The following is a 15,989-nucleotide window of genomic DNA, read 5'->3' on the forward strand; positions in this document are numbered from 1 at the left end:
GGCGTGATTGCAAACTTTTCTGAGGTAGGGTCACCAAACCGCCTCTGGTGACCTGACCTGAGGTCAGATCAACTCAAAATTTTCAGACATGTTGCGTAGAAGCCTTTTAGGAAAAGTCAGAAAATTTGAGCTTCCTAGCTCAACGCGTTTGGGAGAAATAACCAAAAAACCTGAGGGGGGGGGCTCCTGAGGCCCCCCCCCGCCAGGAATAGGGTTAAGAGCATCCACCACCTAGATGTCTTTAATTTGAAATCTAGTCTTTACACATATCAACAGAGGAAGGATTGAGCATTCCGAAGACTATAAATAATATGAATTACGAGAGCAGTGTAGCAAGATATGCGGCCTCAAACCTTAGCTGGTCCGTCTTACCCCACCTTCCCCTACCGGGTCGTTCCCGTCAGGAGGCGTGTGGGGATTTACATGATCAATGATAACGAAATGTTAATTTGTTGGTTCAAACGGTTCCGACTTTCAATGTAGGCCCATGCCCCCTTCAATTTCAATGAAGGTTCATACTTCTGTTTTATAGTCAGAGCACAATAAAATACCACAAATGTCAATCGAAGCACCTAACAGAGCACAGCCCGTCGCTTCGTCACTCCGTTTTACCAACACACGGAAGGCGTGATACTTCCTTGCTGTTCATCACCTTTCACCTCCCCCGCCTGTAGCCTTCAGCGCCGCGCCGGTTGGCATGAGGCTGCACCTCTTCCTACCCCTCCCCTACCGCGCCCGCCCTCACCCCCCCCCCCCCCACTACGGCGCACATTCCCAGACCTACGGCGCAGTTGTCGGGAGTGGCCACTAGATGGCAGGGCGGTCTACGCCGAGCCGTCTCGCTCAGCTGGCTGGCCCAGAAAGGGAGCGTAGTTCTCACGATGATAAGGAGTCGTGCCCGCCCGCACCGCCAACGCTGTTACCAACCAGCCGTTAATCGTCCAATCACCGTCACCAGAACCACCTAGCTGCCCCTCTATTCGCGCACCACCACAAAAAAACTATCAGTTACACCAAGCTAACTTGGCTGCTCTTCTCCTCCCCCATCCCCACAACCATCACCCAGCTGTTGCCCTTTCCCTCCCCACATACACCCGCTCCCATTCTCCAAACACTAAGCCTTGAATCCAGTGTTGTTTGGCACACCACCCCTCCTGAGTCCCCTTATGCGACTCCCAGGCTCTGTGCCGTCACGCGGAGCGCCCATTCCCAGGCGTTGTGGCGTCACCACACAGCCGTGAGACCGTCACAGGCCGTTACGTGACGGGCACGTGCGGTCCGACAGCGCCACTGGCCGGGTCACTTTCACAGCCGGCATTGTCGAGTGTCGAGCCGCGAGCCGCGGGCCACGCGCCGCGCCGCGCTAGGGCAGTCAGGTGGGCCGAGGTGCGGGGAGGCTGCCCAGGCGGCGTCAGATGGCGATGGACCGCACCTGGTCAGCGCGCGCGGAGAGACTGAAACCGGCGCTCGGACAGCCCAGCCTGCAGCCGGTGAGAGGAGGGTTTGCAGCCGGCGGAGGCTGCAGCCAGCTCGGAAACCCTACCCTGCAGCCAGCGCTGGCGTCCTGCAGCCAACGGCGACCCCTCTGACACTGAGAGTCGTTCAGTGACCCCGTGCGCACGACCGTGATATTTATGACAGGCAACCGGAGAGCGGTGACAGTGACGGGTGACACTTCTGACAGTCCCTGAAGTAATGTCAATCGTTAGCAGCGTTTCACCAGGGCCTCGATGGCCCGACGACAACCTACACCCCTTCCCAAGCCCCACCCCTACTCAAACAGACTTCGACAGAGCCCAGACTGTCGCTGGCTTGTAAAAGACCGGACTAAAATTAAATTCGGGACGACTAATCCAAGTTATTCACGCCTCCAATGCCAAGCTAGTCCCTCGTCTCACTCTCCACAATGGGTACTCGCACGAGACATGAGTTGCAAGTGGACTGAGATGCTCTGAAATCTTAACAGGCTAAATCAAGTGGTGAATTGAATATAGAATCGTACTAAATGACACCGAGAAGGTCGGCGCTTGGGTACTCTCCCGATCTGCCATGAATTGGACCCAGTGGCCCCGTCCAGCATCTCACCAAATCAATGTCATTTCATATTCATTCTATTCATCGACTTGAGATTGTAGGGCACGACAGTTTAGTACCCAAACCTATGCAGTGCCATAATTATGACCATTGTCCATAAACGACAACTCAGTGTCATACTGTCATAATCATACAGCAACTTTTCCCATGCATGTATCATTCAAGAACGCCCTGGTTGGCCGGTGTAGCCTTGACCCAGTGAGCTGGCAGCTCAGGTGCCATAGGCGTAGGAACCGGGGGGGCCAGGGGGGCCACGGCCACCCCACCATTTTGGAGTGGGGGGGCCAGTAATGTGTGTGGCCCCCCCACTTTTGAGAGCACTCCAATGTCTGAGATTCGCTCGCTAAACACAAAAAGATGGGCCACGGTGCCGTTTCTGTCACGGATAATCTGTGCTTTGCAGGTAGAATTAATACCGTCTAAAACATGCAGCAGTTTAGCGATTTAGCGCGTAAATTTTCAAATTCAGCGCAGAAGAGACATATCTGATATGTTTATTGCGCCAACCGGTTTCGTTTTGTGGATCTGGTCAAGGCACTAAGATGAAGATCTGGTTTGAGTCAGGTAGAATTTAGAAATGAGATGGATATAAGAAGTTTTTTTTTGCGAAAAAGGTGGGTGTGTATCTGGTGAATATACATATTGCATGATTAATGCGACCTTGACAGGGGTGGAGAATTATGTAAATCCCAGGGTTGCCTTTTCTGGACGGACCTATGCACCTACCCTACCTACAATTTCCCCAATTTCATTCAAAATTAGCTACAAATGAAAGGTTGCCTTTTGTTCATGGGTACCTTTGGAAATAAGAGTGTGTTTAAGAGAGTGTGATAAGAGTGTGAAATAAGTGTGTGGAAATAAGAGTTTTTCGTCAATAACTAGGTACCGATCAAATTGAGCTAGCGAGTCGGGAAAGCCAACTATGGACTCAAGAAGACCTGCCGAATCGAATGATATGCGACATGACCTCCTACGACCAATTTCGTGACCTGGGGACGCCGACCTGACCGTGACCCGAGGTCAACACCCTAAGTTTACCTCACCCAAACAAAAAGTATATCATTCGACGCGCCTGAGAGAGGCGAACACGATGCTGGCAAAATCGCGGCTCTGCGGCCATTTTTTGCGAAGTTATTCACCAAAAACGGAACCGTGCCTTGAGGCACTTGACCTGACCTCAGAGGTCACCGGTTTTTGTTTGTTTTGTTGGGTTAGGCCCTTTCAGTCCAATGAGACCATTTCAGAGTCGGAAGGATGATAGGATATACATAGGGGGAGACATTGGTCTGGGCAGGCACCCTAGTGAGTCGCCGGGGCTGAGCCCGTCCAGAGGACAGGCCACCCAGCCCCAAGGCACTCACTGCACCCGGCTACGGGGTGCGCTCCCTCGGGAGCAGCGGTGCCGCTCCAAGGGAGCAGCCCGCATGAGATAAAGTTGCCTGTTCAGCCCGGAGGGGGTTGCGGTGTGGAGGAGAAGGATTTCAGTATCCTGAGGATAGAAGCACGGAACGGTGTCAGAGGTCACTGGTTGACCTAGGACCATAAAATCGGGTATCGATCTCTGCGTCTCGTAACGGCGCACACGCTCATTTTACCGCGACGCGCTAGCTCCACCTGGGGCGAAACGGCGAGGGGGGTCGTACCCGCCCCCCGCCCCCTCGGCCAGCGCGTATGTAGAAAACCTATAGGACCGGGCCGTGGAGGGTTAAACTGGCCTCTGAAGGCCCAGACCGTCTAAAAGTCCCACACCGGCCTCTGATAAGTGAAAGTCAATCAGCCCAGTTGCAGTGGTCGCTGATATAAAACCTCTTAAAACGTTATAGGCCTGGCTGAGCCTAGCTGGGCCGTTCATGCTGATTTTTATAGGTATATTGAAAAGACTCGCTTTGCACGTTTCACGCTTGCTCGTAATGAAAAAGTTGCTGGATGCCTCTGGAATTTGCATGGGTGCCAACGGCTGCGGAGGACAGGGGAACGCGTCCATCAGTTTGAGTTTATGGACGGGAGAGTGGAGACTCCCTGAAATTTCAACCAATTTTTTTCTTTTTTTTTGTCTCTATTTTTTTTACCTCTGAGCATGTTTGCGAAAACAAAGTGGCCGAAATCCGAGGAGAAATCGGATTTTGGGGGTAGGTTAGGTTTTGGATCTCTGGGACCCTGGCCCCCCCCACTTTCGAAAACGTTCCTACGCCTATGTCAGGTGGTACGTAGGCGGAACCGGACCCAGTGAACCGCGCGTCGGAGCCGCGGCTCAGTAAGACAAGATTGGAGCTAGAAAAACTACAGAGGCGAGTGATAGAGGAATTAAGATAGAACTAGTCGTATATCAATATCAGGTCCATTAGGACAGGATCAATCGGATAGCCTTGGGTGTAAATAATGCAACTCAGATGTCCGTAATAAGCGCAGTTATTCCTTCCCCTTCCCCTCTCCCTCCCTTTAACTATCCATCAGTCACTACCGCGCCTGGCTGCAGCCAGAGCTGCTCTTCCGTCTGCCCGCAATATAGGACACGCGGCTCCATTCTCGCTATTCTCGCTCCACTCTCAGTCCTCGCCCGCACCCCCGCCCGCTCGGCAGGCCCCGCCCCGGGGAGCGATGACGTCACTAAGTCAGCTGATCATCGACCGGTACCGCCGCACACTGCCTGGACCGTGTGTGCTGGTGTGGGGTGGGAGCGCACCTCTGCACCTGACCGCCGCTTACAGCCCGGCGGGGCTAATTAGACCAAAATGGGATTTTATGCAGGTGTGTTTTGGATGTCAAGGGGTGAGCTGTGACAAGAACTGGTAAAATGAGCTGATATGATTGACTAGGTGGGATCTTTGTTACGCTAGGTACTGCTCTGCAAACTTCCATATCACTTTCTAGGAGAAAATTATCATCCGATATTTTACTGGTTATTTCATCGGTTTTGGACAAATAAAAACTTGCAAAAGCTCCATAAGATTACGAATTATACCTACCACTGAGGGTAAATCATATCAATTTTTTCCTCACAAGAAACAAGATGCTAGGGGTTATCAATCTGATAAAAAAAAAATGCAGAAAGCGTTGAAAATAACTTTCTACGTGGTACACACCAGTCTGGATGAGATGTCTTTGGCTAATGAACAATCATCTCCGATACCCCGATATGTATATCGGGGTATCGGAGACAGCCTCCTTAGAGCATTAGAAACCTGAGAGCAAATCGCCGAACAAAAACTGGGCGACAAATTTCGTATAAGAACCATTCATTCACAAAAACGTACAAAAAAGGAGAATGATTAAAAACGAAAATTAATTTGAGATTCCGTTTCAGTAATTATCGAGATAGCAGAGGTAATCAATACGATACATACCTACTTAGTCTGAAAAATATCGCGAACCAACGACAACGACCCGGCAAAACCGAAACCTTCATTAGTTATCGCCATATCCTCTACGCTCATAGCTTCTGTATATGGCATATAACGAACACCTGACCCGGTAGGTAATCATCACCGATATAGCGTGTCGCGTTCTCACTTCTAGACGATCCACTCTGTAATCGCACCCGCCGCGCATCTGACAGCGGGCATACGGTATGTACACCGACGGGGCTGGACGAGCCGCCGAACGCGGCGCACTCTACTCGCACTATAGCCTTCCGCCCCGGCCGGGCGTACCCACAGCCGTACCCACGCCGCCGCAGCACGAGGCCCGAACCGGTTCGCAGCCAGACAGGCAGACAGGCAGACAGGCGGGGCAGGGTGCGCGCAGCCGGCCGGTGCCCGAGCTCTGCCGGGAAATGTGGCAGGTGCGGCCGGACGGCGCTACAAACGTGGCGCACAGTCATGCAGCGCCCGAGCAACTGCGGCAGACGTGGCGCCCCAGAGGCTATGGTCAGATTCTGGCTGACGCCATAGGCTAGAAATAAAGTAATGCCACCTTGGGACGGCATGTTACGCAACAAACAGGAATGTGCCGAAAGTTGCGAATACAACAGAACAGCGGTGCTCCAAAATGATCATTACCGGCCAGGATAAACGTTAGCTCGACTTTCCAGCCAACACCATACGGAAAAGAACAGGGGAAGACCACGTGTCGCAACACGTTCCCACACCAGTTCATCCACACACCGAGTGACACGGCGTCAATGACGCCCCGGCTCCACCGCCCACGTCAGCCGGCGCAGGCACGCTCCTACGAGCCGCTGACATTTGGCACTGAGCGGAAGGTCCGGTTCCGAGAGTCGGTCGTCGTCGGGAGCTGCGCCAACGGTACCGACGCGGCGCCCATGTCGGTCAGAGGCCGTACGACCGACTCGGCCGGCTCGTGGTCAGTGGGTCAGGGGGAGCGCCGTCTGCCCCGCGGCAACGGAGCGGAGCGGGTTAGTAAATCAGAGCAGAAGATTTGAGAGTGGAAGACAGAGAGACTTGCAGCGGAATTGTCAGAACCACGCGGTCAGTTTTACCCAGTTTTAGTCGTCATTCCGGACCAGTGTCTGTTCAGAGAGTGACGCATTTTCACTTTCCTAGCAATCAGGACATTTCCCTCCTTGTCTATCAGTCCTCGCCGCATTGAAATCCCAGTACCGCTGCAGCGAAGAGGACTTTCTCTTTCCAGACCCCATTTGGTCTGACCGACTTTACCACCTCCATCCCGTACCGCGATTATGTTAGCTGTGACGTAGTGGCCGTTCCAGCACCGAGTCTGCTGCCGAACTGCCATACAAGGCCGACCGAGTCCACAGCGACCGAACACTGAGTGCCCCCGATACCGCGACATGCATCAGCTTTACTCCGGACCGAAAACGGACTTCACTAGCCCTTCTCTCTGTCTCGGCCTCTCAGCTCCTCCGTAACGTGCCCTGATTGCGCAAAGGATAAAACTCACAGCTCAAGAGACACCAAATGTGTTCTCGGCCGATGACATTGATGTCAGCTGATCAACACCTCAACTCGGGGCCGCGCCGGCCGGCGGCCTAGCGCAGGCCGGTTGCCAAACAGCGCTAAGATTATTCGCTGATACGTCCAGTCAGTGCAAAGCTACCCGCAGATCACCGAGAGACTCAGAAGACTCAGTGGAGGTATGCATCACCAACGGAATCACTTTGACGTCACGATGTCGTCAGTGGGCAGAACTGGCTTCCCGGTATTGGAAGACACGCACAGTGGATAGCTCACTGCAGGAGCACCGCTGGCAGCGATCGCAGCATTTCTGGAGCGCCGATGAGTGGCCAAAAAGGATCCGGGAGTGGTATGTTAAATCATATAAATACATAAGAAAGTAAGCGTAAAAGGTTACCGCTGTAAACTGGATGACATCTGTAACTGGCACGCAGCAGATGGAGTTCATCTCACCCAGCTAATCACTGAGCGTGGTTGTTGAAGCCTCTATGATTCCATCAATCCGCACACACTAGACCCGAAATGACCGGGCACAACAGGCTACGCCCGTGCTGACCGAGCGCCCAATGTGCGTGTCGGTGTGCCACACCCCACAATCCAGCACGGACCTGGGTGCGGTGTATGGTTACCTTCAGCCACGCATAGAGCTAACAGTCCGACAAAACTGACTCAGCTCACCGGAATGAGCAGAGCTGCACAGTAAAAGTACATCAAGGCTCAAAACAAGCACAGCTGTGGCCTGTGGTACTGGGTAGTGGCTAAAGGTCATAAGAAATGACTCAGCTGTCAGCTGTGGGTATGTTGACAACAAACGTCCCCACCACCATTTTCAGCTGCATTCTGTATGACGCCATGTTTTATAAAAATACGACTGAAATTCATACCATACCGCCAAGTTTCGGCTGAATACGAGTATGGGCCAAGTAAGTCATATACTCCCGACCTTCGAACATTCCTGTTCCACTCCATCCATTGCCTGGGTCTTTGCGCGCCGTCACATATGGCCCTCAAGATCCCAAACAATAGTCTCTCCCATGCAGTACCCTTCGTCCTCCGTCCGGCGTTCCAGACCTAACAGCACCGCTTGGGTCCACGGCTCCGTCCTCCCCCCCCCCCCCCCCCCGAGCAGCTGAGACCGGCCCGCGGCGCCGGGCCGACGGACAGTGCCCTGTTTGTTGTGTCTGCTCGTCCGGCCCGAGGGTCAGCAGTCTGTCAGAGGCGGGACACTGGCCGCCAGGCACGCCGTCTAGCCGGGTGGAGTCATGGACAGTGAACACCGTCCGGCTATGCGTCCGTCGGACCACGGGCTGTATCAACCCGATACACTTGGCAAGGCCGTGATAAATCGACATCTTTCCGTACTCTTCGGAGGCAATGCTGGACTGTTCAATTTCCACTGTCCGCTCCCACAATTCATTGAAATCCAGAGATACTTTGGAAGGTAGTCGCTGTGTGGATCCAATGAGCTATAATAACAGCAAAGCGATTACGTGTTGTTCACTAGTTCAGTTTGTCCGGACCTCGCATCATCAAATGACATATCACATACCACGTCCGGCATCCGGCAGAACCTAACCGAAAGCGAGCAGACCCTCTGTCAGGGACGGCTATCCTCCCTAACCAGGTCACTATCGGGGCGGCCCGCCTGCCGCTGGGGCAGCACCCCTCTCCTCCACTCCCCACCCCTCTCCAAACGAGCCGGGTCAGGCAGACGATCAGCCGTTCACGCCGCTACCTTCCTCTGCGGCGGTCAGGAAGAGCACGCTCAAGATATCCTGCTAGATCATGCTGGATATGATTGTGCACCGGCGCGGGCCATTGGTACCAGAAGTATCATGTGTGACAAAGCCGAGCGTGGAGGCGTGTCGAGCCCGAACTCGCAGTATTACCACCGTCAGTCCAACGCTCATTGTTTGAGCTAAAGGATATACATTGTTTGAGCTAAAGGATATACATTGTTTGAGCTAAAGGATATACAATCAGCTTAGTACAAAGACACAGTATCAGTGTCTTAGATAAGGGGATTTAACATTTAAACTGCGCCAGGCCATTGTTGAAGATAGTTCTAGGGACTAGATGGCTCATGATAGAGATAGTTAATGATTCATAACAATTGACATTGTAGGTAGTTAGTAGTAACCAGTTATCCAGTAAACCGTCTCACCAATTCACCACTACCTTGTCGGCACTGCATAGCAACTTGTCACCGCTACTTTGGGGCCCGACTGGTGCGCAGAAGTACTGAAAATTAAGCTGGGACATCGGACATGGCCGTAATGTTATCACAGTTGCGCCAGCCACGCCACTGCCTCTCCGCTCCTGGCCAGTCAGTCCATCCGTCTCATCACCTGGCCCAGTTCGGACCGACCACGGTACGAATGACGTCACCGGCAGCCTGGTGACGTCACCCATCAGCTGAGCGCCGCCGGCCGCGGGGGTGGACCGTCGGCGGCCGGTGGCCGTGAGCTAAGGTGGGTCGTGGCAAGGCCCTATCCTATGGCTGTGGGAGACACAGAGCCTCGCTACCAGTCGGCGAGGGCAAATCTAGTGTCCAGGCTCCGTTCCGTATCCTGAGGTGGGGACGACACTGATTATGAAGGAACGCAAAGCGTACTGACACAGGTCTGAAAATAACTCAACGGAGAAATAGACACCAGCCACCAATGATTGTTCCGCACAAAAAAAAAGATATCATGAGGACTCCTGAAGCATCGTGGCACCAATTAGATAAAAGTCATGCACCATCGAGCTCAGAGGTTCGTTAATGAGGAAATCGAGGTAATAAGAGAGCCTGAAAACGGTTTCATTTAAAATAAAATAGATACGTCGCAGTCCTGCGTGATTCGCTTTCTAATGATGCCATGCGGCAAAATAAGTGTCAGATTTTCCTTCTAATGCTGATCTGTTGAGACTTGATATACGAACGCTCAACAAGAATACTGCTGAAAAAAAATGATTGTGGCGAACCTAGCAGTCTCGAAAACAAACCATCCTAGTGCGTTCCCAGAGATCAAACCGGACACTGCCGACCACCGAGGCGACCGGAGCTCGCAGATCTTTGGCAGATCCGTGTCAGTATCGCTCAGATAGTGCGCGGGCGGGCGCCGCCGCTACCGGGGCTCAGCCAGAGCCGGCGCACGGCGGACAGCGACCCTCAGTGACTCATCGACAGCCCGCGCACCGGGGAGGGGCGAGGGGCGAGGGGGCGTGCAGTGGCGGACACCGTGCGCTGCCGCGGCCCCGCCCTGAGGAGGCTGGGCAGTGGGCACTCGACTGACGGGCCGAGAAATGTCAACGCCAAGCTGGTGTGGGACTATCAGCGCAAAGCAGCGCGATCGGTATCAATATTGACTGCAAATGTAGCATTATTTCATGCCCATTGCCCACAAAACGGGACATTTATCCAAGAAAGATGATATAGCATGTTGGAGGTTCGGACAAAAAAAAAACACGGTTTAATTCCTTGGAAAGCAGCAAAAGAATATGACCATCAAGACCAAATCGTCTCACCAGCATTACCGACTACCGTAATCTAATGCATTGCACGTATCACACCAGTTACCAGAATAAGCACTGCGTATTGGCTTGACATTTCCCGAAGATAGCTAGCACGCATATTAATGCTAAAGCAATGTGTGGACAATGTCCTAGAAGCTTGTTGTCAGTCGAATCGAGATTTCATGTCGTGACGGCGAGTAGCGTTTACAACTCGTGACTAAAATAATTCAGACATATTGCAGTTTCGCGTCAATGGTCAGCTATTCCACTACGATACAATATCCTGCAATCAGATCGGCTGTGCTCACTACACAGGTCACCCATAGCGAGTGTGTCTGCTGTGAGCACTGCGAGTGTTAGTCACTGTTACACCCTACTGCACACTACACAGTGCACATATTACACCCTGACAGGGAGTCGGCTGCGCACAGGTAACCCTATGCTGGGGTGTCAGCAGTGCACGCAGGTTACACCCATGCACAGGGTGTCAGCAGTGCACGGGTTACACCCACACACGGTGTCAGCAGTGCACGGGTTACACCCACACACGGTGTCAGCAGTGTACGGGTTACACCCAAACAAGGTGTTATTCAACACTCACCATCTGATCCGCCAGGAGGAGCACCGTCTTCAGTGAGAATTTCCTAGAGCAGAATGTGAAGAGGTCCTCTAGACTGGGCCCAAGCAGTTCCATGACCATCACGTTGTAGTCGCCCTCTGTTCCGTACCATTTGACCACCGGTATCCCCACTGTCGGTGGACGAGAATAGTTTGCGTCAGAGCTGCGGCAAGGGAAGAGAGAGGGGAGGGTGGATGGGATGAGGGAATAGAGGGAAAATAGTGAGTGAAGAGGAATGAGGAATATGAAATTAGAAAGAAGGGGAGCATACAGTAGATCATGAGAGGGAATTACGAAAAATGACACTGAAAAGTCAGGAAATGAACGGGAAAGAAACAGCGAGATAAAAAATAAAAAAGTAGTAAAAATACGGGTATGTCGACGAAAGCTCAGCCTCAAACAAGCATACAGCATTTCAATTCTAAAAGACGGTCATATTAGGCACAGCACGTCAAACAAAGGCAACACAAATCTCACAGTCAGATCGCTTCTCATACTGGCAGGAATACACACAACCGAAATGACGTCTGCCAGGAACCCATAATGAGCAAAGTTGAGAGCTCGGCTACCATCATATTTGTACTCTTCTGAGACGGGTGCATGCCGCACCTAAAAATAGCCAGCAAGCACCGCCCCTGGCACGGCAAGTTTGGCTGAACTCGTGTGACGTGGACAGCAGGCAGCCGTGACCTTGGCTCCATCGTTCCGACGCGCAGCTGGTGTCAACGTAACGGGATCGGGCGGCGCGCACCGGTCTGGCCCGCTGGCGGGCCACGTGGTCCCCCGCCGATTCACGAGCTGCTATTTACCCCCAATGCCCTGGGACCGGCGCCCACATGACACAGGGCACCCAGACAAACCGGCTCTGCGAGCAATTTCCATTATCTTTTGGACCACAGGAGACACGTCCTTTTCATCCAATCGCTTCCGGTTTTCACAAAACAATAGATTAAACACAACTGAGTATTGACAAGTTATCTAATACCGGCCGGTAAGCCATGGTTAAAGTACCTTCTCTCTGGCACTTCTCGAGGGTCGAAAGTCCCCCCCCCCAGTTTTTTCGCGATTAACTCACGCAAAAAGCGGCTGATCGCAACGAAACTTTCAGTACCATTGACGTAAGCAATTTTACACCTACCCTGAAAATGTCATGACCCTGACCCAGTCAACCTTTTTTGTGACCTATTTCTCGAGACCCTGTCAGACCGGAATCGCGCTTCGGCGTATGTCAGCGCACATTATTCGTGACTTTTTAATCTTTTTGTGGTTGCAAACGTTCCAACATGTGAAACCATGTTTGTCCCATGAGCTATGGCGGGTGTCAAGGTCACGTGGAAGCTAGGTGAAGGTCATTGACCTCAGATGACCTCGGTTCACTTTTACATGCTTTGCATGATTCTAGGGAAGGTTTTGGAGCTGATTCCACATTTAGCACCCATCTGTACATTTCATAATTAGTTTTGGTTCCTATGTAACATGTTACAAAGCTGTCAGTGGTGGCTGACACCTACTATAGATAGCCGACAGGACGCCTTCTGGTTGACCTGACCTGACCCGATCTCGCCTAAATGCATGAAGATATCATCTTTGATCAGAACTATAATGAAATTCGCAATCAGGAACGCGGAAAAAACATCACAACCTACAACCTCGCTTTACAAAATTCTAGCAGGTCTCGATTTCCCCGCCTTTAGGGTCATTGAGCTGGCCAGTGACCTGGAAGGTCAACAAATGCCATAGGACCTCAAAATTGGGTATCACCGGCTTACTCTCGTCACGAACAATGCACTCTTTTTTCGCGAAACCTGGTTCGATCAGGGCCCAACGATTGGGAGACCCACCCCATATCTTAGATGCTGCAAAAAGGACCAGCACGGGCGAGGGTTGACCGAAGCACTGGCTGAAATTAGCCAGCCCTGTTCTGGTCATGTTAGGCCACTGGCTTAACCCGCACCGGGGCTGTGCTCGACGCCAACTGCGCCGACTTCTAACTCGGCTCCTGGACCAAGTAGCGACACGCAGTAAGCGGCATTAGAAAGAATGTAAAAAAATGACGAAAGCAAATCAGTCATATTTTAGGTCAGGTCAAAGGTCAGATTCCTTCCTAAGAAAGAATGCACAAACAGTCACTCATGATTGGCTCTTACGACCTCCCGCATCGCTGATCGGAAATTGGCTGCGGTGGGATCCAGGCGGTGCTCGTTCAGCAGTCTGACGCCACGGTATAACACATGGCCTACGCCGGCCGTACTCGGTGCGTATGCGCGGCAGCATGCGGTTTCCAGCGCGGCGCGTGTCGTGCTGGTGAGTCTCAGCTGCCCGTGGGCCTATGGTGCTGTATAGGTGTGCTGGCTCCCCATACACGATGACACGACGCACAGCACACAATGTATGGTAGACAATAAGCTGCTCAGCCGTGAACCATCCGAGGAGCTCAATGGCATCAGAGACGTGATCGTTGCGCCGCCTACCGGTCACGACACGCGCACAGAAGTTAACAATTTTCTGTATCCTTCGCACTTGCGTGGCTCCGCAAGAGCCGTAGTTGGACAAGCAATATCGCACTACGGATAGTACAAGTGGATGGGTATTGGGTACTATCATAATCATCATCATAATCAGGATCATAAGGATGGGTCACGGAGGCAATTTTCCTATTCAGTGCGTCATTTGTACGTGTAACTTGATCTTTGTGAGTGTTGAGAATGACATTCGTCCAAAAGAGGCGCATTTCAATTTTTCACACTAACTTACACGTAATAGAGAGGGCGCAAAATCGACCTGACCTTAGGTCACCAAAATCAAAATTTCCATATAAAATTATACATATACTTCTTCTCTTATCAATGGCTGAAAGCGTAAAAGTGATCATTCAATCAGTGTATCTATAGTGAGCATTCAAACATCTTCTGAGGTAAGGTCACTTGATGTGCCTTGGTGACCTGATTTTGATCGACCTGGGTCTGAAATTCTCACAACATGTGCAGAAAAGGTGCGTGAAAAGGAGTGCCCCGCGGAAAAATCACAATCCCATGGCCGGCACGGGTTAAGAAGTCAATAGCGAACCTCTGCAGTTGCACTGTCTAAGCACGTCGCTACTTCGTGGCTCAGTGTCCAGGAATCTTTTAAAATCATCAGCTTCCAGTTCCTTTTGTCATGGACAACGCGCCCGTTTTATCCGCGAAGCTGTACCTCAGACCTCAATCAAGATCATCCGAACTGCTCGCCTGCTGGCTCCCCTGCCAGTCCAGCTACTTCATAATTAAGTTTAGGCAGTTCTCCTGGTCACAAAGCAAGACACCACATCCGCAAGCCCCTATCCCATGTACTTACCCCCTCCCAGCAGCATTTTATAAAATCTAGATTCGATGTACAGCTGTGGATGCTTTGTCCTTAGACTTTCTAGCTTGATGGCGACCTCCTCCCCAGTCGATATATTTGTACCTGAAACACAGTTGAAGAGGCTTACCATAAGACAATGAGATCAGTCACTATAGATAATCATCTTATCTAGCTGAAAATCTGAGCCTTTGATCAAAACAAGGTTGCATTACATCACTGAATTAAAATTGTTCTGTGTGAAGTCCATTGTGAAGGAGTGAGACCATATCTATTATGTCAGTGTCCACTGTCCAGGTAAAAGACGATTTGAAAATCATGACATTTTATACCAACATAACGTGCATTTGACCCATTAAAAAGGGCTCCAATAACCTGCAAAACATTATTTCCAAAGCGAAATCACAACAGTTGCCTATTGCCATGCATCTGAGCAGTAGTAGGAGCCATTTACAGGCTCCATCAACCAGCTTTCATCACATGAAAAGCTCCAGCTAGCCATTGTAGGTTTCAAGGTCAATATTTTGAAGTGAATGATGATAAGCCCACATAGTCATGGCACTGGAAGACCCAGCTAATAGTGAATAGGCTTACAAGTTACACTGTTGTCACTGTTCACTTGTTCCTTGCAAATCTAACATGTTTGGTGTGATATTACCAATTATCCTTTATGTCCATAATGAAGCTTTTACAATAAGGTAGGTAACCATACCCATCAGCTTGCACGAAAGTCAGGCTGTAAGATAATTGCCAAGGCAGGTAGACTCATGTTGGTAATCTTTGGATGGCCTCGCTAGTCAATGCACCAGAAATATGTCCAAAGTAGCAAGCCTATAACCTATTCAATAGAAAACATTTAAAAGGACACATTAAAACTCACCATACCCAAATTGAGAGCCCGGCCTTACAGTCTATTCAAAGCATACTTAGCATCTATATAGATATGTTTAACATTTAACCAACAAAGGGCATGTGTTCCTATTTTCCCTTTTACCTCCTTGGTTCATTTCATTACCATGCAAAGCAGCTCCTACATGCTCCAGCATTTTCACGTGACTCTATGATACCCATTTTCCACTATTTCTTGCAAGTGACTCTATGATACCCATTTCCCACTATTTCATGTGCCTGGTCAGTGGTCTGTCTGGCAATTTTCCACTCTTGTCCAACTCATCATAGTGAGGAATTTCCCCCCACAGACACCTAAGCCAAGATATAATTTTGGGATACTGCCCAACACCCCACACTGATCTCCCATATAAAGCTACAAGGTAAGTTTGTCAAAGAATGCCTGTTAGGTAAGGGTCCATCATTTTTCAAGCGAGTAGTCTCGAGAAGTGGTTTAGTATTTCATGTGGCATTGTGACAGGGTGCCATGGTTTCATTCAGAGCTGCAAGACAATGTACCTTCATCAAATGTTCTTGTCAGAGTCAGTCACGTATGCCGAAGCTGTCACAGGATAACATGAAGGTAACAATGTCACATCCCCTAAACATGAAAATTTATCAACCTATCCAAGCACTACCCAGCACCACCAGCCACCCAGTGTACAGCAGGGTAGAAA

The 15,989-nt window shown here is 50.9% G+C and overlaps 1 protein-coding gene across 2 annotated transcripts in view; it reads right to left on the minus strand.

Annotated features, from left to right (window-relative positions):
- The window catches only part of LOC122384724 (casein kinase I-like), a 30,432-nt gene that overhangs the window by 13,558 nt on the left and 885 nt on the right, over positions 1 to 15,989 (minus strand). For both annotated transcript variants that reach the window (XM_043372405.1, XM_043372404.1), the window contains exons 3-4: positions 14,419 to 14,529; positions 11,068 to 11,216 (exon numbers count right to left, since the gene is read on the minus strand). In XM_043372405.1, the coding sequence (XP_043228340.1) occupies positions 11,068 to 11,216; positions 14,419 to 14,529 (260 nt within the window). The remainder of the gene's footprint in view (positions 1 to 11,067; positions 11,217 to 14,418; positions 14,530 to 15,989) is intronic.

This window comes from Amphibalanus amphitrite, unplaced genomic scaffold (genome assembly GCF_019059575.1).
Source record: "Amphibalanus amphitrite isolate SeventyFive unplaced genomic scaffold, NRLGWU_Aamphi_draft 000197F_arrow, whole genome shotgun sequence".
NCBI classification, from domain to species: Eukaryota; Metazoa; Arthropoda; class Thecostraca; order Balanomorpha; family Balanidae; genus Amphibalanus; species Amphibalanus amphitrite.